The sequence below is a fragment of the Orcinus orca genome, chromosome X, assembly GCF_937001465.1.
Source record: "Orcinus orca chromosome X, mOrcOrc1.1, whole genome shotgun sequence".
Lineage (NCBI taxonomy): Eukaryota > Metazoa > Chordata > Mammalia > Artiodactyla > Delphinidae > Orcinus > Orcinus orca.
The window spans coordinates 97736151-97761498 of NC_064580.1; the positions used below are offsets into that span (position 1 = coordinate 97736151).

Sequence of the window (25348 nt, forward strand, 5' to 3'; positions counted from 1 at the left end):
CCCGCACTCCGTGCCCCTCCCACCCCCCCCCCCGCACTCCGTGCCCCCCCCCCCCCCGCCTGAGTGAGCCAGAGTCCCAGAAGCAGCTGCTCCTTTAACCCCGTCCTGTCCGAGCGAACAACAGATGCCCTCCGGCGACCTACACGCAGAGGCGGGGCCAAATCCAAAGCTGAGCCCCTGGGAGCTGTGAAAACAAAGAAGAGAAAGGGAAATCTCTCCCAGCAGCCTCAGAAGCAGCGGATTAAAGCTCCACAGTCAACTTGATGTACCCTGCATCTGTGGAATACATGAATAGACAACGAATCATCCCAAATTGAGGAGGTGGACTTTGAGAGCAAGATTTATGATTTTTTCCCCTTTTCCTCTTTTTGTGAGTGTGTATGTGTATGCTTCTGTGTGAGATTTTGTCTGTATAGCTTTGCTTCCACCATTTGTCCTAGGGTTCTATCCGTCTGTTTTTTTCTTAATAATTATTTTTTATTTTAATAACTTTATTATATTTTATCTTAGTTTATTTTACTTTATCTTCTTTCTTTCTTTCTTTTTTCTTCATTCCCTCCTTCCTTCCTTCCTTCCTTCCTCCCTCCCTCCCTCCCTCCCTCCTTTCTTTCTTTCTTTCTTTCTTTCTTTTTCTTTCTCTCTCTCTCTCTTTCTTTCTTCTTTCTTTCTTTCTTTCTTCTTTCTTTCTTTCTTTCTTTCTTTCTTTCTTTCTTTCTACTTCTACTAATGCTTTCTTTCTACTTTATCTCCCTTTTATTCTGAGCCATGTGGATGAAAGGCTCTTGGTGCTGCAGTCAGGAGTCAGTGCTGTGCCTCTGAGGTGGGAGAGATAACTTCAGGACACTGGTCCACAAGAGACCTCCCAGCTCCACATAATATCAAATGGCAGAAATCTCCCAGAGATCTCCATCTCAACACCAGCACCCAGCTTCACTCAACGACCAGCAAGCTACAGTGCTGGACATCCTATGCCAAACAACTAGCAAGACAGGAACACAACCCCACCCATTAGCAGAGAGGCTGCCTAAAATCATAAGTACACAGACACCCCAAAACACACCACCAGACGTGGACCTGCCCACCAGAAAGACAAGATCCAGCCTCAGCCACCAGGACACAGGCACTAGTCCCCTCCACCAGAAAGCCTACACAACCCACTGAACCAACATTAGCCACTGGGGACAGACACCAAAAACAACAGGAACTACGAACCTGCAGCCTGCAAAAAGGAGACCCCAAACGCAGTAAGATAAGCAAAATGAGAAGACAGAAAAACACACAGCAGATGAAGGAGCAAGATAAAAACCCATCAGACCTAACAAATGAAGAGGAAATAGGCAGTCTACCTGAAAAAGAATTCAGAATAATGATAGTAAAGGTGATCCAAAATCTTGGAAATAGAATGGACAAAATGCAAGAAACATTTAACAAGGACCTAGAAGAACTAAAGATGAAACAAACAATGAAGAACAACACAATAAATGAAATGAAAAATACTCTAGATGGGATCAGTAGCAGAATAACTGAGGCAGAAGAACGGATAAGTGACCTGGAAGATAAAATAGTGGAAATAACTACTGCAGAGCAGAATAAAGAAAAAAGAATGAAAAGAACTGAGGACAGTCTCAGAGACCTCTGGGACAACATTAAATGCCCCAACATTCGAATTATGGGGGTTCCAGAAGAAGAAGAGAAAAAGAAAGGGACTGAGAAAATATTTGAAGAGATTATAGTTGAAAACTTCCCTAATATGGGAAAGGAAATAGTTAATCAAGTCCAGGAAGCACAGAGAGTCCCATACAGGATAAATCCAAGGAGAAACACGCCAAGACACATATTAATCAAACTGTCAAAAATTAAATACAAAGAAAACATATTAAAAGCAGCAAGGGAAAAACAACAAATAACACACAAGGGAATCCCCATAAGGTTAACAGCTGATCTTTCAGCAGAAACTCTGCAAGCCAGAAGGGACTGGCAGGACATATTGAAAGTGATGAAGGAAAACAATGTGCAACCAAGATTACTCTACCCAGCAAGGATCTCATTCAGATTTGATGGAGAAATTAAAACCTTTACAGACAAGCAAAAGCTGTGAGAGTTCAGCACCACCAAACCAGCTTTACAACAACTGCTAAAGGAACTTCTCTAGGCGAGAAACACAAGGAGAAGGAAAAGACCTACAATAACAAACCCAAAACAATTAAGAAAATGGGAATAGGAACATACATATCGATAATTACCTTAAATGTAAATGGATTAAATGCTCCCACCAAAAGACACAGATTGGCTGAATGGATACAAAAACAAGACCCATATATTTGCTGTCTACAAGAGACCCACTTCAGACCTAGAGACACATACAGACTGAAAGTAAGGGGATGGAAAAAGATATTTCATGCAAATGGAAACCAAAAGAAAGCTGGAGTAGCAACTCTCATATCAGACAAAATAGGCTTTAAAGACTATTAGAAGAGACAAAGAAGGAAACTACATAATGATCAAGGGATCGATCCAAGAAGAAGATATAACAATTGTAAATATTTATGGACCCCACATAGGGGCACCTCAATACATAAGGCAAATACTAACAGCCATAAAAGGGGAAATCGACAGTAACACATTCACAGTAGGGGACTTTAACACCGTACTTTCACCAATGGACAGATCATCCAAAATGAAAATAAATAAGGAAACACAAGCTTTAAATGATACATTAAACATGTATATGTATAACTGATTCACTTTGTTATAAAACAGAAACTAATACACCATTGTAAAGCAATTATACTCCAATAAAGATGTAAAAAAATAAATAAAAGACTCCAAGAAAGTATAATTGGGAAATAAATGCATAATAAATGTCAATTAAAAGTAATTAATTATAAAAATAAAAAGCAAGGAAAAAAAACCTAGTTATTCAGAAGCCAGGTAGGGGCTAAATCCACTTCAGTTTTAGTCAGAAACTGGCTGAGGTAGAATCCAGGGCCTAAGCATTTTAAAGCCTAGTTATTCAGAAGCCAGGTAGAGCCTAAATGTAAAGTTTTAGTCAGAAACTAACTGAGGTGCAAATTAGGGCCTAAGTATTTTAAAGCCTAGTTTTTTAGAAGCAAGGTAGGGCCTAAATATAGTTAAGTTTTAGAAACTTACTGGGGTACAAATCAGGGCCTATGCTTATTAGAACATAGTCAGATCCAAGTTAAGTTTTAGCCAGAGTTTTGTCAAGTTATAGCCAGGGCCTAAACCCATTTAAAACTTAGCCAGCATGGTTAAAATCTGTTCAGAATATGTTTAGGACTAGCCATGGCCTAAGCCTAGCTTATGTTTAGTCAGAGCCGTTAGGGCCTAAATCCACCTAAGTTTTAGTCAGAAACAGCTGAGGTAGAATCCAGAGCCTAAGCATTTTAAAGCCTAGTCAGAGCTGAGTTAAGGCTTAGCCAGAGTCTTTTTAAAATACAGCCAGGCCCTAAACCCAGTTAAGGTAACCAACATGGTGAAGATCGCCTCAGAGTATGTTAAGGACTAGCCATGGCCCAAACCTAGTTTACGTGTAGTCAGAGCCCAGTTAGGGCCTAAATCTACTTAAATTTTCGTCAGAAACTAGTCAGGGGTAGAATCCAGGGCCTAAGCATGTTAGAGCCTAGTCAGAGCCGAGTTAAGTTTTAGCCAGAGTCTTGTCAAGCTATAGCCAAGGCCTAAGCTTACTTAAGGCTTATTCATCCTAGTTAAAGTTTAGCCAGTCCAGTTAAGGTCTAATCAGGCATAAGCTTAGTTAAGTCCTAGTCACAGCCTATTTAGCCTACTCAGGGACTAAGCCTAGTTTACATCTATTCAGAGACTATTTAAGGCCTAGCTGGGACCTAAGTCTAGAGGAGGCATAATCAGAGTCTCATTTAAGGTGTAGCAAGGGCCTGAGCCTTTTTAAAGCCTATTTAGCCCAGTTAAGTCCCATAAGGGGCTAAACTTAGTTATGTCCTAGTTAGAGTGTAATTACAGCTTAACCAGGGGTAAGCCTAGTTAATGCCTAGTCAGAGTATAGCTGAGGCTAAGCCAGGGCCTAAGTCTAGTTAAGGCCTAGTCTTCCCAGTTAAGGCCTATTCAGGCCCTTGACTTTGTTAAGGGCTAATCGAGACTTAGGGTAACCAACTCTTTCCAATTTGCCCAAGATTTTCCATATTTAGTGCTGAAAGTGCTAGGCCCTGGAAAATCCTTTGGTCCCTGGCAAACCAGATTGGTTGGTCACTCTAGTCAAGACTTTTTAAAGAAAACTTTTCTTTGCCTTGGAGTTTATAGTTTATAAAGCATTATTTCAACAGTATTTGATTATTGCAGCATCCATTTGAGATAGGTGTCATCATCATCCCCATTATATAGACGAATAAACTCAGGTTTAGAGAGAATAAGTGCCTTCCTCAATGGCATATAGTGAATAAGTATCAGGGATAGAGTTTATATCTATGTTTGAATTCACAAGCCATGCTCCTATTTTTTTAAACTAAACAGGCATCTCCCCATAATTAAACATTGTCTAAATCAGAAAAGTAATACTTGCTTAAGAAATTATCATCATCCTATTTTCAGATCAGGAAAGTGAGTCACAGTGAGTCACAGTGAGCTTAAGCGACCTGCCCAAGGTAAGAAAACTTTAAAACTTGAACCCAGTTACTCTGCCTCCAAATCTCATATTTTTCCCCTTAAAAATAACCTCTTTTCTTCATCCTTCCTACTTCCCCAGTGTCAAATACTTCAGCACATGCCTGTGTGGCTGAGGTTGTATGTTTTCATGTTTCAGTGATGCTTGTGTCCATTTATTATCTGAAGTCCATCAAGCATTTGGTAAACTATGCTTGAGCGGATGCTTCTGTTTTCCGTCTGAGGTTTCTATATTGATGGTTGCTGTTTCATTAGGGGTTGTTTGTTGAGCCTGGAAGCAAAGCCGACTTGGTAGTAGGGTCAAGCCTCAACCTCTTGATTTGCTGTGATCAAAGGAAAAGGGCACTGAAGACAAACTTGATCTACTTAGTAATTCTTGGAAGGGTTATGGGATACATACATCCCTGTCATAATGACATTCTGGGGACCAGGGAAAGAGACCAGGCCTCCCTCGCTGGTACCGTGTATTCACCTGCCAGAAGGCACTGAGGACTTGGCTTGCCTTTTCCTGGCTGTGCCATTTCTGTTGCCTCCTGTGAGCTTACCAGGGGTGACAGGCATCTCTGTTAAAAAGCCTGTATGTAAATATAGCTGTATCTTCCACTATGTTATCCTGAGGACAAAATAGTTGCCACCCCTGCAGAATGTAGCAGCTTCTGGATTGGATGCCAATGGTAGCAGTATGCCAAGCATGAAGTATCCTGTTTCTCTCCTGCCAAGTAAACACCAGCTTCCTCTTCAGTGGTACATTTAAAGGGACAGTCTGCACTCTTCTTGCGCGGCAACGGCAGCGGGGGAGAGCTTTCGCCATGGGCAGTCAGCGGCTTAGATGGTGGCGCAGTGGAAGCGGCCACCAGGATGCACCTTCCGTGGCAGATGCCATCTTAGACTGTAATTTCCCCCTTTGTGCGGTTAAGTTGCTTTGGAGAACTATTTGGTTTAGTGTGGAATGCAAGAGGAAGGCAGAGCTGGTTAGGAAGAAACAAATGATTTATTCCACTGAGCAGCTGGTATAGTCAAATGTTGCTTTCTTTCTTGGAGAGAGCACCATTTGGAAATGGAATCATTTTCTCTGACATTCACATGGCTATTCCCCACATAAACTCAGGTCTTTAGATAACTTCACGTGTTTGTATTCCCATGAGCAGGTGCAACACATTCAGCTTCAAGGCACTGGGTTAATGGCAGAAGCAAGGCGTGTCTCTGTCCTAACAAAAAATCTGGAAGGCCTTTCCTCAAGGACTGCGGGCTTTGCAGTAGAATGTTGGCAGCTCTGGGAAGAATGCACAGAACTAGGTTCCAGGTTCTACCACATTCCAGCTGTGTGATTTTGGGTAGATCTTTTTGCCTTTCTAGATGTTAATTTTCCTAAATGTAGAATGGAGATGATAAACTCTGGGTTGCCCTACCCATGTTATGTGGTAATTGTGAAGATCAGATGAGATACAATGTGAAAACACTAAAGTATAAAACACTATAAAAAATGTAAGGAGTTATTAGTCCTGTTATTCGTTCAACAAATATTTATTGAGTACCTACTACATGCCAGACACTCTTCTTACACTTGAACAAAATAAAGATCACTGCTTTCATGGAGCTTACCTTCTAGAGAGGGGAGACATAAAATAAATAATAATCATAAAAAACAAGTAAACCATATAATATGTACATAAGGTGATAAGTTCCAAGAAAATTGAAAAAGTAGAGCAGAATAAGGAAGCCTAGGAGTGCCAGGTTGGGAGGGGGAGGTTCAATTTTTGAAACTGTGCTAAGTGTAGCTCTCATTGAAAAGGTGAGATGTAAGAAAGGGTTTGAAGTAGGTGAGGGATTTAGCCATCCAGATATCTGAGTAAAGAACATTCCGGGCAGAAGGAATTGCCAGTGCAAAGCACCTAAAGAGGAAATGTGCCTGGTGAGTTTGGGGAATGACAGAGGCCAGGGTGGCTGGAATGGACGGAGGGAAAGAGAAGTAGAAGATGAAGTTGCAGATTATATCACGGGGTACCATGTAGGCCGTTATAAGGATCTAGGTTTTACTCTGAAGGAAATGCAGAGACAGTACAGGAGGAGTGACATGATCTGACTCACAGTCTAAAGGGATCACTCTGGCTGTTGTATTGAGAAGAGACTGGAGTGAGGCAAAGAGAATCCTGTTAGGAGGCTGTTGAAATAATCAAAGTGACAGGTGGATGATGGTGGCTCACAATGACAGGTTGTTAGATTTTGGATATATTCTGAAGGCAAAGCCAACAGGGTATCCTGGTGGATTGGGTGTGGATTGTGGGAAAAAGAAAAGAGTCAAAAGATAAACTCAAGCTCGTATAGCCTGAGTAGTTAGAAGGACAGAGTTGCTATCTACTTCAGATGGAGAAGGCTATAGGTGGAGTAGGTTTTGGAGGGAAGACCAAGGACCCAGTTTTGGAAATATTGAGTTTTAGATAACAGAAATCATTGTGAAGGCACTTAGATACACAAGTATGAGATTCTGGAGAAGGGTCTGAGCTAGCTAAATAAATTTGGGATTCATTGGTAGATAGGTGTTATTTACAGCCTGTATGAAATCATCAAGGAAGCGACTATAGACCAAAAAGAAGAGGACTTGGAGAGTGGTCATGTCAGATGCTGCCTATAGGACAAGCAAGATGAGAACTGGGAATTAACCACTGAATTTAGTAGTGTGGAAGTCACTGGCAACTTTGACAAGGGTAGTTAGGTGGAGTGGCCATTATATTTAATTAAATGTATGTTTGGGCTTCCCTGGTGGCACAGTGGTTGAGAGTCTGCCTGCCGATGCAGGGGACACGGGTTCGTGCCCGGTTCCGGGAAGATCCCACATGCCGCAGAGCTTCTGGGCCCGTGAGCCATGGCCGCTGGGCCTGCGCCTCCAGAGCCTGTGCTCTGCAACGAGAGAGGCCACAACAGTGAGAGGCCCGCGTACGGCCAAAAAAAACCCAAAAAAAACCCCACAAACCCACAAAAACAAACCGTATGTTTTAGAGCAGAAATATTTAGCCTGGTAATATCAGTCACAAGAGATTAGAGATTTTGTTCTTGTTGAGCAAAACTGCCTTGAGAATCCCTTGCCTCCAGGTAATACTAAAAAGGAAACCCTGTAAGGAATCCTATCAGGACAACTCCATCCAGTCCTTTGCTTGAGCAGCATGCTGGTCTGCTATTGGGAGGGCTCTCGCCAGAGGACAGGGCTGTGGCCCTGGTGTGCTTTTCTATTTTTTTTTTTTTTTTTTTTGGCGGTATGGCGGGCCTCTCACTGCTGTGGCCTCTCCCATTGCGGAGCACAGGCTCCAGACGCACAGGCTCAGCAGCCACGGCTCACGGACCCAGCCGCTCTGCGGCATGTGGGATCTTCCCAGACTGGGGCACGAACCCGTGTTCCCTACATCAGCAGGCGGACTCTCAACCACTGAGCCACCAGGGAAGCCCTCAACCTGGTGTGCTTTTCTGAGTGTTAAGCATATAGGGGATGGGGTTCGCTCTTTACCCATGCTTAAAATGCTAACTGTTGGCCTCTTTATGAACCTTGAGAGGTAAAAGAATGAAGTCTTCAGAGGGAGAGGAAACAATAAATTCATGCCCAAGGGCAAAGCATTTTTCTTTTTGGGATATTAGGAAAGATTTTTTTCTACCTCACTTCCTCCAATTTATTCTGATTATGTTTATCTCAGAGGTCAAAAATGGAGAAGTTTGAAAACAGGAGACCAAGTACTCTTGTCTTATTTTTAATTTTCATAGGTCAGCATATGGTCTTAAGGTGATTTGAATGTTCGTTTAGGTTTTTGGTATCTTTTCTTTTTACTAGAACGTTCTAACTGTAGGTACACTCTGAGAACAATAGTATTGAGGGATGAGGACAATGAAATGGTTATCCTCAAGGGGGCCTGTGGCCTACAATCCACTTGGTAAGCCACCCACCACAGCTGTATTGTGTTCTTGTTGACATCTTAACACTGCTTCATATTCTGCTGGTGATTTGGAACTCCCCAGAGCATCACTAGGCAGACCACAGTGTAAGGGAGAGCACAGAGGGCTGAGAGGCTGAAGAATCAGCTTCTTACTCTTGCTCTGCTACTAACCAGATATGTAATCTTGGCACATCTCTTACCCTCTTTGGTTCTTCACTTCCTCAGCTGTAAAATAGGGATAATCCTTGCTGTGCGGGATTGTTATGGGATTAAATAAGTTAATGTATGTGAGGGTACTTGAGGATATAATTAGCAGAAGGAGGAAGCTATGAAACACTGGAATGAGCTACCAAGGGAGGTTATGGAATCTTATTTTGAGACCATTAAAAACAGAAGCAGTTTTCTTTTGGTGGATAAGCAGTAAGTGCATTTGCAGGCAGAAGGAAGAAATGTATGACTTCTGATCTTCTTTCCAGGTGGTAAAATAAATGAACTGGGTCTCTCCTGGCAAGCTGGCATTTGCCACAGAAACCGAGAGGAGGCCACTACTGGTGCTTTGTCTTGCTCTTGTCAAATTTCTGAGAGGTATTCTTGAAGCTCAGTACTAAATCTGGGCTAGGATGGTAAGGGATACAAAGTATACAATGGTATTTGTATGATGCTTCCTTTCTTACCCAAATGATTCACATAGGAAGAGCTGAGAATCTGGGCTGGTTCAGGTGAAGCCTTTCTAGACACGAGGTCATGGCCTTCATTATCTTGCCAATTACTTTCCAGGTACGGTTGATCCTTGAACAGTTCACTTATATGCGGATTTTTTTTTTTTTTTTTTTTTTTTTTTGCGGTACGCGGGCCTCTCACTGCTGTGGCCTCTCCCGTTGTGGAGCACAGGCTCCTGACGCGCAGGCTCAGCGGCCATGGCTCACGGGCCCAGCCGCTCCGCAGCATGTGGGATCTTCCCAGACCGGGTCACAAACCCGTGTCCCCTGCATCGGCAGGCGGACTCTCAACCACTGCGCCACCAGGGAAGCCCAGATTTTTTCAATAGTATTATAAACACTACAGAACTACATGGGCTGTGGTTGGTTGAATCGCCATATGTGGAGGAACCACGGATGTGGAGGGCCCCCTGTAAGTTATAGGTGGATTAACCCCCGTGTTGTTCAAGGGTCAACGGGGGATGTTTCCAAGGAATAGCTAGTTAATGCTTTGAAAGATTCATTGCCATAATACCAAGTGGAGGGCCTTCTCCATGCAGCTTGCAATGTGTGGGAGGAATAACCAATGGGCAGCCTGAAGTGTAGTCAGTTTTCACCTGCCAGAGCTCAGAGCCAGAGTGAGCAAGGGCTTCAAAGGGGAGAGTGAAGTAGGCCAGGAAGACCCACTAATCCTCAAGGAGTCCCTACGTGATTGGTCTTACGTCTTCCGAAAGGGTTATGTGTGAATTAGAGCCACAAGACAGTCTTGCTCCCTCACATCTTTATCCAAGTGTATAGTCATGTTGGTTCTAACCATGAGATGACATATCTCTGGTACTTCCTTCCAGTTTCTGTAATGCCTGCAGTTGTCTCACCCTGACTGCCCCCTCCACCTTCCAGGGATCACTAGTCAGTACCCAGGATGCACCACACACTGTCTCCTAGATCCCAGAATTTTCTCCAGAACAATTATATTAGCTAGCATTTATGAAGAACTTATTATATACCAGGCACCATTCTAAACTCGTTGCATGTGTTAACTCACGTAATTCTCACAACTTTTATTATCTTCATTTTACAGATGAGGAAACTGAGGCAGAGTAGTTTAGCAAACGTCTAGTTAGTAAGTGAAAAATTTATAATTCAAATATAGATCTGTTTGACACAGATCCTACTATTACAACCACTAGCATCATTTTACCGTGTCTCCCAAAGAAAATATACAAACAAGCAAAAACAATTTTCTTTTTCCCTCTCAGAAAGCTGAGGGAAGACTCGGGAATAAAATCCCTTTTCCTTTTACCTCGAAGTTTTGTTTTTATTTCCCTTATATTAGACCTCACCTTCTGCACTGGTAATATTTAAAAGCCAAGAATCTTTCTGGAAGCATTACAGCTCTTTTCAGGCTCTCTGGGAGCCTGTGGGTTTCTCATAATAGCCGAGATTCAGGGACAAGCCGGTGCAGAGTCCCACCAAGTCAAGATGGGGTTGCTGTCCTCATGTTTGAAGACTGAGGAAACTATTTGTCTGTCTAGGAAAATAACCAAGAGATATATTTTCAAAAGTGGCTGTTTTTCTCCAGTGACGAAGTTGTTTTTCTGAAGGGTAAGCAAGAATCTGTGATTCTCTCTGCAGCAGTGAACAACTTTGGAGGAGAAAGAAAGTAATTCAGTAGAATCTGGTCTAAATTGACCATAAGGACATTTCCTACCCTCCATTTTTTCAGTTTCTGTTTTGAATTTTTCATATATTTTCAAGAAGGGGCCATGTTTAGCTCTTCAGCCACACAATTCTTTCCTTTCTTTCTTGATAAATTAAATATGGTTCATGGGGATTTTAAATGTCAGATCCTATAACAGGCAAATGCCTTATTGCACACAGTTTAAAAAATTTTTTTTTAACGTAAAGGATGGTAGCTTTTATTTTTCTTTAAAAAAAAAGAGTTTAAAGGGTGGATCCTGTTGCTTTGTTCATTGTAGCCCCTCAGAGAGCTCCTGCTATGTCAAAATTATAAAATTTGCCCTTTGGGAACAAGGCCCTCTTGATGTTTCCTCAGGGGTGGGGAGGGCAATGAGAAGTAGCGTCTGGGGGGTGTTTTTATTTATTTATTTAATATCTTTATTGTAGTATAATTACTTTACAGTATTGTTGGGGGTGTTTTAAAAAAAAACCTGTGTTGAATGCATGTATCCAAATGGTACTGCAGCATTAGAAATGGGGTATTGTTAAAAAATTTACTGTTTGTAAATAGGAAGCTGGCACCTATACTCACCAAAGGCACATTTTAATCTCTCCCATATAACTGCCTCTCTTCCCGTTGGATATGAACTAATTTACCTTGCCTGATGTGGAGAAACTTATCAACTATAAACATAGACCCAGAGGATTTGGATTCCTTTGCTCCTTTTCCACCCTACTGTTAGACACTTATTGCCAGTTTGCCAGCTACGAGCATCACAAAATAGCAGGGTAGGACTGTCTGCTAAAAGAAAACTGGTGGCTTTTGATTAGTTGTGCTGACAAAAATGTTATAAGAGTGAGATTAATAAAAGTCTACGGGGTTAAAGATTCTAGTTATCAGATAGACAGCATGGCCTCTGCCCCAGCCGTCTTTCTGAGCTACTTATAAGATGTGGCTTATCTCATCTTCTGTCAATTTACAACTGCATCCAGCTACAAGGGTCTCTTGCTTTACTTAGCTCTGCCATGAAGTAGGCCAAGGACCCTTCTCTGTACCTTTAGACTTCATTCCATTTCCATTCTGTGATGACCAGCTTGCTGAACCCTGACAAGACTCTCATCACTGTCTTGCTGTCCTTACTGGTTTTATAGGAAGGAAACCCCAAATTAAAAAAAGAACAATTTTTTGAGCTATAGCATACATAAGGTGAAATACATCAATTTTGAGGGTACAGCTGAATGCTTTAAAAAAAAACATACGTAATTATATTGACAGAATATTTCCAGCACCCCAGAAGGCTTCCTCACATTTCTTCCCAGTCAATAACCACCCGCCCCCCACAAGAGGTAACTACTACATTCACCTTTGTTCTACAGATACATTTGCCTGATCTTAAATTTCATATAAATGGAATTATATGGTATGTACTTTTAGGCATCTGGTTTCTTTCAACATTCTCGTACGTGTATTTTTGTGGACATTTGTAATCTTTTATTTTATATACTTAGGAGTAGAATGACAAGGCCATTCAATAGAGGTATGTTTAGTTTTAGTAGATACTGCCTAACAGTTCCAAGGAAGTTGTACCAGTTAACACTTTCACCAATAATGTATGAGAGTTCCAGTTGCTCCATGTTCTTCTCAGTGCTTGGTATTGTCAGTTTTTTTTTCTGTTTTTTCAATTTTAGCTATTCTGGTGGGGTTTTGTGTGTAATTTGCATTTTCCTCATGAGCAATAATGATGAAACTCTATTCATATGTTTGTAGGCCACTTGAAAGTTCTCATCTGTGAAGTGCTATTCGATTCTTTGTTCTATTTTTAAAAATTGGACTGTTTTTTTTCTTAATGATTTGAAGGAGTTTAAAATATATGTATATATTAGATACAAGTCCTTTGTTAAATATATGTATTGTGAATATTTTCTCCCAATCTGTAGTTGGCCTTTTCACCCTCTTAAGGTGTCTTTTGATAAATTGAAGCTCTTAATTTTAATGAAATCCAATTTATCAATCTTTTTTCATAGTTAATGCTTTTGTGTTGAATAAGAAATCTTTAACTACTGAAGGTCACGAAGATATTTGCCAATGGTTTGATTTAGAAGATTTACTGTTTTACCTTTCATGTTTAGGTCTATGGTCCATTTCAAATTATTATCATTATTATTATTATTATTATTATATCCAGTGTGAGGTAAGCGTCATGGTTCCACTGATTTATTTGTTTGTTCTTGTGTCAGTACCATGCTGTCGTATAACTGTAGCTGCATAGCTAGCCTTGATATCTGGTAGTATATGTCCTCCAATTTTGTTCTTCCTTAAGATGTTTTGGCTATACTAAGCCCTTTATATATCCTTATACATTTTAGAATCACTTTGCCTAAAATGCCCTTTGGGGATGGTTTTGAGCTTATTAATTCATTAGCCTCCCCATGTCTTCTCAACTTCAAAATTGTTTGAGGGAGAGACCAGTAGTGTATTTGTGGCAGTCTCCCTCCCTCTAGTGAGAATTTGTCTCCAAAGTACCGCGAGGCTTGGGAGACTTCACTCAGACTTTTCCACGCATGTGCTAGGCTAGAACTCAGCTAACTTCAGGTGAGGAAAATTAGCCCTGCATTTCAGGCTTCTCAAATTTCCAATCCATTATGCTAGCCTCAACCTTTATGCAGATTTCTCATTTTCCTCAGTAGACTCCCTCTGCCTTGGTGCCAAACCTCATCTTCAACTTGTGCCCAGAATTAGCAAATGTCTCAGTGAAGAAAAAAAGTCTGTGATTATCAGCATTCTTACGAAAGACTCTTCACTCTCTGAAATTTTAGTTCATCTTGTCCTTGTTTCCACAGATCGCAGATATCTTTAAAACCTTTTAATTTTGTAGTTGATCATTTTGTTGTTGTTTTTTAGTTGTGACAGGAGCATTCACATCCCATTTGAAAGCGAAAGTCCAGTAAACATTTGATAGGCATAACCTTGACCCTCTCATCCATCTTGGCTCTGTCACAGGTGAGTAGTTTATGAGTGGGCCAATTCAGTAGGTCAGGGGAAGGGCAGGTAAAATGGACACAACATTCCTGTCACAGATGATGGAGATTGCTGAGGGGACTGAGCTGGCTCTCTCCATCCCTCTGCTTTGGGACTCACAGTCAACTTGGAATTCAGCCAGTTTCCAGGGATGGGAAATGAGATTAACATTTTGAGTTCTATTCCTGCTTAGAATGCGATGTCAGCTCTGGGCTGAATAAGGCAAATTTTCCTCCTGTAGGCACCTGAATTTGTGCCCTCTGGCACAGGACTTTAGGAATCATACCTGGGCTGACTTCCAATTCTGTGTCTTCACTTACCATGTGGCGGTGGGCAATTTATTTAATTTCTCTGTTCCTCAGTTTTTTCATCTGTAATGTCACAGGGTTATCAAGTAGATTAAGTGTTCTAATATTAAAAAAGAAAGTACCCGAAGTGTAATAGATCTTCAATAAATGTGAACATTTATTAGAATACTTAGGCCATGTCATCTCATCTGATATATAGTTTTTGAGGCTGGGGATCATGCTTGGTCACCTTTTGGGGGTGAGTAAAATTTACATACAGCGGGATGCACAAATATTAAGAGTACCATTCAGTGAGTTTTGAAAAATGCGTAATCTTGTATAAACCATCACCTCAGAAAGTTCTCTTAGCCTCTTCCAGTCAGTTTCCACTCCCCTAGATGCAATTGCTATTTGGATTTTTCCACCGTAGATCATTTTGCATTTTCTAGAATTGCATATGAATAGAATCGTACAATATATATTCTTTTGTGTCTGGCTTCTTTCATTAAGTACAATGTTTTTGATATCCATCCATGTTGTTATCCCTATCAGTAGTGGCTTTCTTTTTATTGCTGATTAGTATCATATTGTATGAATATATCACAGTTTGTTTATCCATTCTCCTTTTGATTGACATCTGGGCTCTTTCCACTTTTTTTGGCTATTATGCATGAAGCTGCTATAACCATTCTTATAAAAATCTTTCTGTGAGCTTTCATTTCTCTTGGGTAAATGCCTCAGAGTAGAATTGCCGGGACTGGATAGGTGCTTGCCTGGTTTTATAAGAAACTGCCAGACGTTTTCAAAGAGGTTGTATCATTTTATACTCCCATAAGCATGTGTGAGAATTCTGGTTCCTCTACCTCTTTGTCAACCTTTGATGTTGTCATTCTTTAATTTTAACCAGTCTAGTGAGTGTATTGTGGTATCTCATTGTGATGTTAATTTGCATTTCCCTGATGACTAATGATATTGAATATGTTTTCATGTGTTTATTAGCTATTTATTTTTCTTCCTTTGTGAAATGTTTGTTCAACTCTTTTGCCCATTTTTAATTGGTTTGTTTGTCTTTTTATTATTGAGTTGTAGGAGCTCTTTATATATTCTGGTTACAAGTTCTTTGTCAGATATATTCTTTGTCAGATATATTTTTTGTGAGTATTTTCTCTGTCTGTGCATTGCCTGCTCATTTTATTAACCATGTGTTTTGATGAATTGTTTTATCTTTGTACCCCCTGCTATCCATGAATATTTTGTTTTTGTTTTTTTTGTGTGTGTGTGTGTGGTACGCGGGCCTCTCACTGTTGTGGCCTCTCCCATTGCGGAGCACAGGCTCTGGACGCGCAGGCTCAGCAGCCATGGCTCACGGGCCTAGCTGCTCCGAGGCATGTGGGATCTTCCCGGACCGGGACACGAACCCATGTCCCCTGCATCGGCAGGCAGACTCTCAACCACTGCCCTATGCATGAATATTTGGAAAAGCCCTATGCATGAATATTTGACACGATAATATTTACTGAATGAAAGAGTTAAAAGTTGTTCCTCCCTCCCTTCTTCCCTTCCTTTCTTTCTTTAACAATACTTACCAGTTACCTACTATGCAGCAGCCTTTCTTCTATGCCTTGGATATACCGCAGAAAACAAAACAGACACGCTTCCTAATCTCATGGAACTTCATTTTAGTCTATATATATGTGGGGTGGGGTGACAGAAAAACAAATGAATAAACAAGAAAATATGAGGTGATCATAGGTGCTATAATGTAAAAATGCACTGTATGCAAAACGAGAAAGGGATGATTAAGAGGCTTTTTCAGGTTGGAGGGTCTGAAATCTGAGGAGATGATATTTAAGCTGAGACCAGAATGACAAGAAGCCATTTTTTTTTTCTGGGGGAAAGGGATTCTAGGCAGAAGGAACAGCTAATAAAAGGGTCCTTAAGGTGAGTTGGGGCTAGGTGCAAACTATCCAAAATACACCTTTAAGCAAACAACTTAGGTTCAGGGTTTGGTTGCTTTGGAAATTATCGTAACTGGAATAAGCTGATGCTATACTCTTACTATTTCCTAGCACTGCAGTACTCGCTAATTTCTCAACACCCTCCCTGCCCTCGCCCCATCCCCAGCTCCTAGGTTCCAAGATGCTTTGAAGATAGGAATTGTGGATTAGCTAACACAGTGGTCAACAGGGTTAAGGCTAGGTCAGGAATGTTTTTTTCCCATCAAAGGTGACCAAGAGATAGAAAAAATAAACCAAGGGTTGCATAAATAATAGATAACTACATTTGTCTTTATAAGATAGCAACATATGAAGTGTTCTACCTCTCCGCTTTTTACATTTAGATTGTGTCTTGTAAAACTCTGTAAATACATCTATTTGATTAATGGACTATAATTTGTTTCTAAATTTTGGCCAGCTTAGGGAGAGATGGAAGAAAAGATGATGCGAAGGGGTAGTGTAAGATGAAGATACAGAGAGAATGGAATAGAATGAAACACATAGGTGAATAAATGGAGGTGTATTGACAAAGAAGATTAATAACAGAGTCCTAGAGGGAGGTAGAGAAGCTGAGAAAAGAAACTGGGTGAAAGGGAAGCCAGAAGTTAAATAGGTTTTGTGTGAGTATGTTCCTATTACCCTCTTGTGCCCTTGGGCTGTGGGCACTGTAGTAGTTTATTGCTTCCTTTGAAAAGTTTGATGGTGCTCTCTACTACTATTCAACACACACCTTACTTCTGTGTCTTTCTTCTGATGAGCTGATTCATGCTCTACATTAATGCCAAATTCCTCTCATGATTTTTTACCATTATTTCCTTCCACTAGATTGCTTTTTCTCTAATCAAAAACAGAGATCCTGTGAGTTAATAAACTGCCATGCATCTAGTACCGATTCTCCCATATTTCAGATGGAAGTTGCCTCCAGCCAAAATCATGCCTTCTGGTTATTATGGTTAGGACCCTTATCATCAGGGCAAACCCCATGTCTACTGTCAGGATTTTGGGCGAAAAAAAAAGTGAGGTTCTGATAGGACTTATGCTAGGTGAAGATAGTATATAACTGAGTGGGTCAAACCATACCCTGTGGAAACTAGCAAGCTCCATGTGAAAATCACAGACCATCTGGCGGATGATTTGCTCTACTCCAGTAAAGGCCTAAGGAGTACAAGTCGCTGTGGTGAAGCTTGTGGCTTGCTGGGCCCCACTCTGGTCAGAACTGCTGGAAACAGGGCAAAGATAGATTTGGCAGTATCCTAAAAGAGGGAGGTGGATGGTTGCTTCCTAGTACTCTCCACTGGGAAAAACTTGACTGAGGCTGGAGAGAGGAAACCAGCTCAATTTGCAGGACTGCTAGCTAGAAATTTAATGTGTATATATGCCCAAGAAAACAACTGGCCAAAAGAACATAGCTACACTAATCAGCTGTGGACTTGAGATATATATTCTAATAAACAGAAAATTACAGGATTACAGAATTACAGAAAATTACAGAAATTTACTGCAGGAAAAAACAATCTGGTGAAGGGAGATATGAAAAGAAATCAATGAAAGAAATTTAGCAATTCATGTAGGACATGTACGAGCTCATCAGAATGGAAAGACAGAATAATCTATTTAGAATAAGAGAGGAGACAATCTTGACCCCCGCCAAAACTAATACAGACTGCAGTCTTGGGAACTCCAAGTCTCAACTCAGGTCCCTTTTCAGTTCAATTTAAGGTTGCAGATTGGGCATGTGAAAGCTCAGGGCATGTGGACATGAATATTCTAGGTAAGCAGAGGAGAAAGAGTGGACAAAAAAAACTATGAATCAAAGAAATGAGTAAGCAATATGAGCTATGTTGAATTACTAAAATCTTAAAGCCTCAACAAACTCATTTTTAAGGGGAATGGGGGATGGTAAACCAGACAAATGTGATAGGCAGATTATATTGGGCCATTCTCTAGATTTTTAAACAAGGAATATTACCTTAAAGAGGTATAAACTTAGGAATAGGGCTTGTAGAGCACACAGACATACAGATGAGAATAGTATGACCATGGCTTTAGACAAATTTAGGAGAAATAGCTGCTAGATATGGAATATTGGCAGTGATAGGAAATGACCAAAGAACTAATTTTATAACAGAAGTTATATAAAATTTGGGAAAAGACAGAGAATGTGGGACTTTCATTTACCATAAATTCCCCAGACTGCAGGGGCAATCGGAAACTTTAATGAATGAATTATTAAAAACACAGAAAGAACTTAGCAGCACCAGATATAAATGGAAATGAGGCAAAGGTACTAATAAAACAGGATTAATTGAAAGACTCTGAGTGTATGTATCCTCCTTAATAGAGATGTTCAAGAAAGATAGACAAACTACCTATGCTCACTTTGTTCTCAAATCCCATAAGAGGTAAAGACCATGAGAAGTGTAAAGGGGACTATGAGTAGTAGAGCCTCATAAGGCCATCAAAAAACGAGGAGTAGGGCTTCCCTGGTGGCGCAGTGGTTGAGAGTCCACCTGCCGATGCAGGGGATGCGGGTTCGTGCCCCGGTCCCGGAGGATCCCACATGCCGCGGAGCAGCTGGGCCTGTGAGCCATGGCCGCTGAGCCTGCGCGTCTGGAGCCTGTGCTCCGCAACAGGAGAGGCCACAACAGTGAGAGGCCCGCGTACTGAAAAAAGAAAAAAAAAGAAAGAAAAAAAAAAAGAAAAACACGAGGAGCAATAGCTAGGGGTACATTTTCAACGTTATCCTATAGCCAGAAACTGTATGATGGAGAAAGGCTCAAGGATACTAACTTTATATTTCTCTTTTCTATTATTAGATCTGCTTTTCTCTTTTCTCTTGGCTGTGGCAATCTGTCTGATGGTCATTATAATAGCAGTTCACTACCAACACAAACAAGAGAACCACATGTAAATTTTGTGGAAGGTTCACCAAATTTATCAAAAGGTACTGTAGGACCACTGGCCTCATTCTGTACTTGATCATCATCATCATCATCATATTAACAGCCTCATTTCTCAACCAAACCAACCACAGAACCATTGCCAGCTCCATAGGATCCATTGTCACCAAGAGCCCATTTACTACAACTTTTAGTAATATTTTATCTACTGAGGAAAGCACAGAGGAATGGAGTCTGTGTCAACCCCTGTACTAGTTGGTGGACTTGTTGATTGTGTAGCCCAGTTAGTTAGAATAGCTGAAGAGCTTCTACGGTTGATTTCACAAGAACCAGTTCCTTGTGAAGAGCAAGATGACAGAGCAGAACAGATAGAAACAGATGCACCTCTTTCCGAGGAAGCTTCACTACCAGACCTTGCTGATCTCCCAGACTTAGAATCGATACTTACACAAAGAGAAGACGAAGACTTAACCTTTGATACAGATCAACCTATGTTAGACACAGAATTATATGAAGAAGCACTCTCTAGTATTAACAATGACTTAAGTAGATAAAACCTCATTTGCCTCCACCAGCATGTGAAAACTGATCATTTCTCTGTGTCAAATATATTCTAATTTTTCGGGATGTTAGCAATAACAGTTTTTCTCCAAGTTTTGCCCAGGTTCATTACTAATCTATTATAGAACAAGCACTATTTGATTGGCTTCTGGCAGAGGCTGGTCTCTTTTCTTCTTTGTATTTATTTATACGAAAAGCTCTGACTTTAGCAGTAGGGTTCTTTCTTTACCTGTACTTGTTCTCCTGTTAGGATTCCTGATAATAGGAGCAAACACTAGCAAAGAAAAGAAACTCCTTACCTAACAATAGAGTGAAGACCTGATGAACTCTATCACATCTTGGGACCCAATTTCACCATTCTACAATGAGTGGAAACTAAAAGGGGAATATCCTCCAGGATGGCAGTATAGTGAATACAGTCACATTAATAGGACAATATTGGGGCACTTTTACTTGAAAAGATAGAACTACTTACTAGGCCTTTCGGACAGAATGTGTCAGCCAAAGGATGCTGTAGTAGACTGGGGGAAATAATTCTAAAAATCAGCCATCTACCAGATAATAAAACTGCAGAAAGCTTTACAGATAACTTTTGCCTGGGAGAAACCTTTGAAAAAGCTGAGGCCAGGAAGTTCCAATACAGGACTGTTCCCTCAAATGCTGACCCATATCACAACTACTCTGCAACATTGTTGCTCAAATGGAAATGGCAAGTTACACCAAATAACAACCGGAGAGAAGTACTAGTACTAGAAGGGCTAGACAAAGCCCTAACAAGGACTATTTGCCTATGGAAAAGTCAAACACTTATGGCATAGGCTTAGAGATGATGGTCCACAAGTAGAAGCAGATAAAGTACACCTTCTTGGGTATAACTACATTTATAAAGAATAGCTGATAGGCTTATTATAAGGGAAACTGCTTCAACCTTGACAGAAATCTTTACTACTGAGAAACGGGAGCAATAATGATTTTAAACAAAATGTGGACTGGTTATACCCACAGTAATTCTACAGCTACCAGAGGGGGGAAATGCAATAGTTGGAAGACCCCCATATCAAAACAGAGAGGGACTAAATACACATTCAGGAAATTCACTGATCATACTAATTGCATGCCATAGGGTACCCTTACTTCCATTTGGAAGAATAGCTACCTTTCATACAAGCCTGTGGACATTACGGTCCTTCTTCCTAGAGAATGGCCTTTGCATCTTACAATATGGGCAACAACTAGGTAAAGACATAGAAGTATACCATTAGACAAAGTGATATATGAAAATTGTGAAGAAATGACATGTAGAAGTCAATCCACATTCGTGGGAAACCAGATTATACCAATTTACATAGAGTCCTAAAGTATATTATAGTCAAAGGGATTAAAAAGACTTTTAATACAGATGGATTCAGAGCTAACCAACATGACAGATGCTGCATCTAATACTAAGTGAGCTCTGCATACACAGATTATTAGCTACCTTTAAAGGTAAATGGGGAAAATTATAGACTGTATAACCAGGTCTTATTTGGATGAGCAGTAGCAGGAGAAACATAAGTCAGTTTTGCCACTGAATTTCAGGATAAGTTTATTTAACAAATTTAAGAAAGAGATAGCTAATAGCCAAGGCATGGAAGCAACCTAAATGTCCATCGACAGATGAATGAATAAAGAAGATGTGGTGGGAGGGGGATGAGGGAGGGAAGGACTAGGAGTTTGGGATTAGTATATGTAAACTATTACATATAGGATGGATAAACAACAAGGTCCTACTGTATAGCACAGGGAACAGAGAAGTGTATTCAGTATCTTGTAATGACCTGTAATGAAAAAGAATATATATGTATTACTGAATCAGTTTGCTGTACACCAGAAACTAACACAACATTGTAAAGCAACTATACTTCAATAAAAGTTAAAAAAAGATTGCTGTATCAAGAAAAGCTACAGACTCCTTTTTTTACTTTTTTTTTACACAGACTCTTTAATTGAAATATAGTTGCTGTACAATATTATATGTTACAGGTATACAATATAGTGATTCCCAATTTTTAAAGGTTATACTCCATTTATAGATATTATAAAATATTGGCTATATTCCCTGTGCTGTACAATATATCCTTGTAGCTTATTTTACACCTAATGGTTTATACCTCTTACTCTTCTACCACTATCTTGCCCCTTCCCTCTCCCATCTCCCCACTGGTAACCACTCTATATCTGTGAGTCTGCTTCTGTTTTTTTATATTCACTAGTTTGTTGTATTTTTAGAGACCATTTTGAAAATCAGAAGAACTTATGGAGCTACTGAAAAATATTAGTATGAGAAAGTTTCACAGTACACTGCTACGTGGGAAGATTGATAGAGTAGGTGAGGATCCAGGAGACTTAGAGGGGTGAACAAAGACACAAAGAGTAGAAATAAAAGTTATATTACAAGCAACTACTGTGGATAATTACAAGCCATACTAGACAGCAGATTGAGGGACTTTACTGCTGCAATAACTGGACAAACTGGGCCTTACTTGCCCAGGGTAGGCCACTCTGTACACTATGTCCAAAGTGGTAAATAATAGATGCAGTGCAAAGGAACTATGCCGATTAACCTAAATAGAGCAGTGGGAAAACAAGAAGTAACCATTTATCCCACCATTCCAATAGGAGCAGTTTTATAAGGAAAAATAGTGATTAGAGTTAAATAAGGAAATCTATATATGTAGCAACCAAGAAGAAGAATAACAGAGTACCTGGATAAAAGTTAAAAGATAGAATCTATGCTTTAATTAAAGGTTTAGAAACAGTCAGGGAAGATATACACTCTCCACTAGAAATTTGGACTTCAGGAAATTGGGCTATAACTTTGTGTCAAAATGAAACTCAAGGCATAAATACTTGTGCAAGATCAGGAAACATATCCAAGGAGAGAACATCAATCTGCTGTGAATTCTATTTGATGAGCAATTTAACTGTAAATGGAAAGATCTGGTACACCTCAAATAAGATGGATACTGAAGGGTAGCTATTCTTCCAAGTAGAACTCTAGAATATGGACTTCATAACAATTCCACAACAGATTAGTGAGCCTGTTAAAATTGTTAGTAGTAATGAGAGAACACAATCAACCATACTTACTCAAGCAAGTCATCAAAATACATCAAAAGAAATCTGTGAGACTACTCCAGACATTGAAACAAGATAAAGCTTGAACCAGCCTATAAAACACATAATAGTCAACATGGTCCTTAGGTGTCAAACGGGAAGGTGCTACAACAGTGTAATATGTGGAACTATCTAGCCTCTTGGCTAGATGGGTTCACCTGGAAAGATTATACTATAATGGCACCTTGGGATTAGATAAAATATATTGCAATGTTTGCTTTGATTGTGTGATTATATGTTTTTGAATTGTTAAGATTGTTACCTTGCTCCAAGCAATGGATTGTTGTATTAAGTATGTTTGCTCTTACAGAACAGAATTAAAAGTAAAGTTAATAGTGATAAGAAATAAGTGCAGGAAGTAAGAACATACTTAGGAATAAGAGCTAGTAGGGAAGGTATTTTTAGGAGAGAGAAGAAAAGTAACAAGTCGTCAACAGTTATGCAGTTTATGGTGGAAAACCATGGTATAGAGTTAGTTCCTAATCGCATTTATGAACCAAGCCTTGTTTTTGTCATACGCAAATTAGACAACCCTAAGTTGTTAATATTGATAGAAATAATTGGTTGGCAATTGACACAGGTCATGCACTTAAAAGCCCAGTTAGAGGAAGATGGATTAACTAACTTGGCAGTCCACTGATTGGATACCTCTGATTGGAATCCTGTGTCTCCCCTCCAGTCCTTTATCCAAACTTTTCTGGATCTTCCTGAGAACAACACCAAAGTCAATTCTTGTATGGCATGGAGGGATAGAGAGGGGGATAGGCTCACCATTCTAAGACAAATTTAAGGTGTGAAAACTAAGGGAGATAGGCTGGTAGATTGCAGTGAATTAGGAAGCATCTAATTCTTCATCCCTGTGTGCTTTGGCTAAATGTGTGGGAAGTTGTAACTACATAAGTTGCATTCTTTTTTTATTTTTTATTATTTTTTAGTTGTATTCTTATGTATGATGATTACTGCTAGTTATTAGATTATAACTGAATATAGTCCTTATTAGCTATTGGTCCATACCATTTTATTGTTACGTGTTTTAACAAATTTTAACTAATAAACTTTCATTCACAAATCAAAGAACTTGGGGTCATCTTAAATTACCTGGTGGTGAATTTGGAGGCTACCAAACCAGCATAAAAGAACTCCTCTCAACAGAAGGTGGAATATACTCAGAGAAAGTATTATACCAGGAATCTGAAGTTCTTCTGGCTTTGTCAGATAGATAGTCTTAACACATCTCTGAAATATAGTTCTTTCCTGTTTGTTAAATGATAGTTATAACTTTTTTGCCTACCTTCAATGGTAATAAGGAACACACAAAATGATATAGTTTTCAAAGACTTTGGTTGATGTATCTGACAATGGGAAAGAATACATGAAATCAGAACTTTTTAGGAATAGCTGAAAAATGTCTATATGAAAATACCTGAAAATCTATGTGACGTGTAAGGATTATCCAATAGTTTTATACCTGTTTTCTAAGAGATTAGAGCTTCCTTATTTTACTCGATGTCGAACTTATAGTTGGAATCAGTTTTTGTTTCATTCTTTTGAGCTTTTTTTTCCCCACCAAGTTAACTTCTTCTTGGGAGCCTACTCAGTTCTTCTAGGAATAATAATGAGGAAAAAACAACAATGAAAAAGCCACCTTTCAAGAAATAGTGAATTATATTCCATTTAAGGCTAAGATTTTGTTCCTGAGGAAGTTATGTAACTCTGCACATTATTAACCCACTATTATCCAACTAGATTTATTTTTTACAGCAAAGCTGACTATTGTGTTCTTGTATTGACAGCCATATCTTAATAGACTAGTGGTATTTAGCCATTTCACCTAGGGTATACGTCTTATTTTTTTCAAGGACCCTACCCCTCATTTAAAACTTGTTTTTCTTCTGACTATGTAATCCTTAGCTCACAAACCAACCAACCAACCAACCAAAAAACCCTAAAAAAAAAAGAAAAAATAACCTTTAGTTCCTGAAGTTATTTGGGAGCTATTTGTATTGACAGATACAACATACATGGGTCTCAAGTGTCACATCTCTTCAGGGTAATAAAGAGTCTTTGAAGGTGATCTCCATTTATACCTCTGAAGAATGAAACTGCATTTTAGCAAGGTAAGGAAAACTTTACCCCTTGTCACAATTTCGTCTTAAAGACCCTAGTAAAATGCTGAAAGCATCTCAAGAGGTATTTTTAAATTTAACACAAGTATTCATGTAAAGTAGACTAGGGAGTCACAGGTAGGAAACACAACTTCAGTGTTTCAGATTCCTTTAATCAAAGATGCCATTAACAAAATCTGTTGTTGAAAACACATAAATACACATGCCTCTAGATGATAAATTCTGGCAATACTAATCATTTTTAAATAGTTTTATTCTTACTTAAACTTGGGGAAACATTGGCTTTTCTTGAAACCATTATCTTCTAAATTTTTAATATTGGCAACTCCTAACTTCCAGTTTTGGAAAATC

The 25348-nt window shown here is 39.6% G+C and overlaps 2 protein-coding genes across 2 annotated transcripts in view; one reads left to right on the top strand and one right to left on the bottom strand.

Moving 5' to 3' along the window:
- Positions 1–25348, bottom strand: part of TRPC5 (transient receptor potential cation channel subfamily C member 5) — a 158164-nt gene that overhangs the window by 79869 nt on the left and 52947 nt on the right. The gene's annotated exons all lie outside the window — the stretch shown is intronic.
- On the top strand, positions 33–24664 carry TRPC5OS (TRPC5 opposite strand). Its single transcript, XM_033408836.2, has 3 exons — positions 33–4634; positions 13854–13952; positions 19071–24664. Exon 3 carries the CDS (start codon positions 19382–19384, stop codon positions 19706–19708), a length of 327 nt encoding a protein of 108 aa, XP_033264727.1. The 5' UTR covers positions 33–4634; positions 13854–13952; positions 19071–19381; the 3' UTR covers positions 19709–24664.

Coding starts and splice junctions, on each gene's coding strand:
- TRPC5OS (XM_033408836.2), top strand. CDS start 19,382: ATGGAGTCTGTGTCAACCCCTGTACTAGTTGGTGGACTTGTTGATTGT.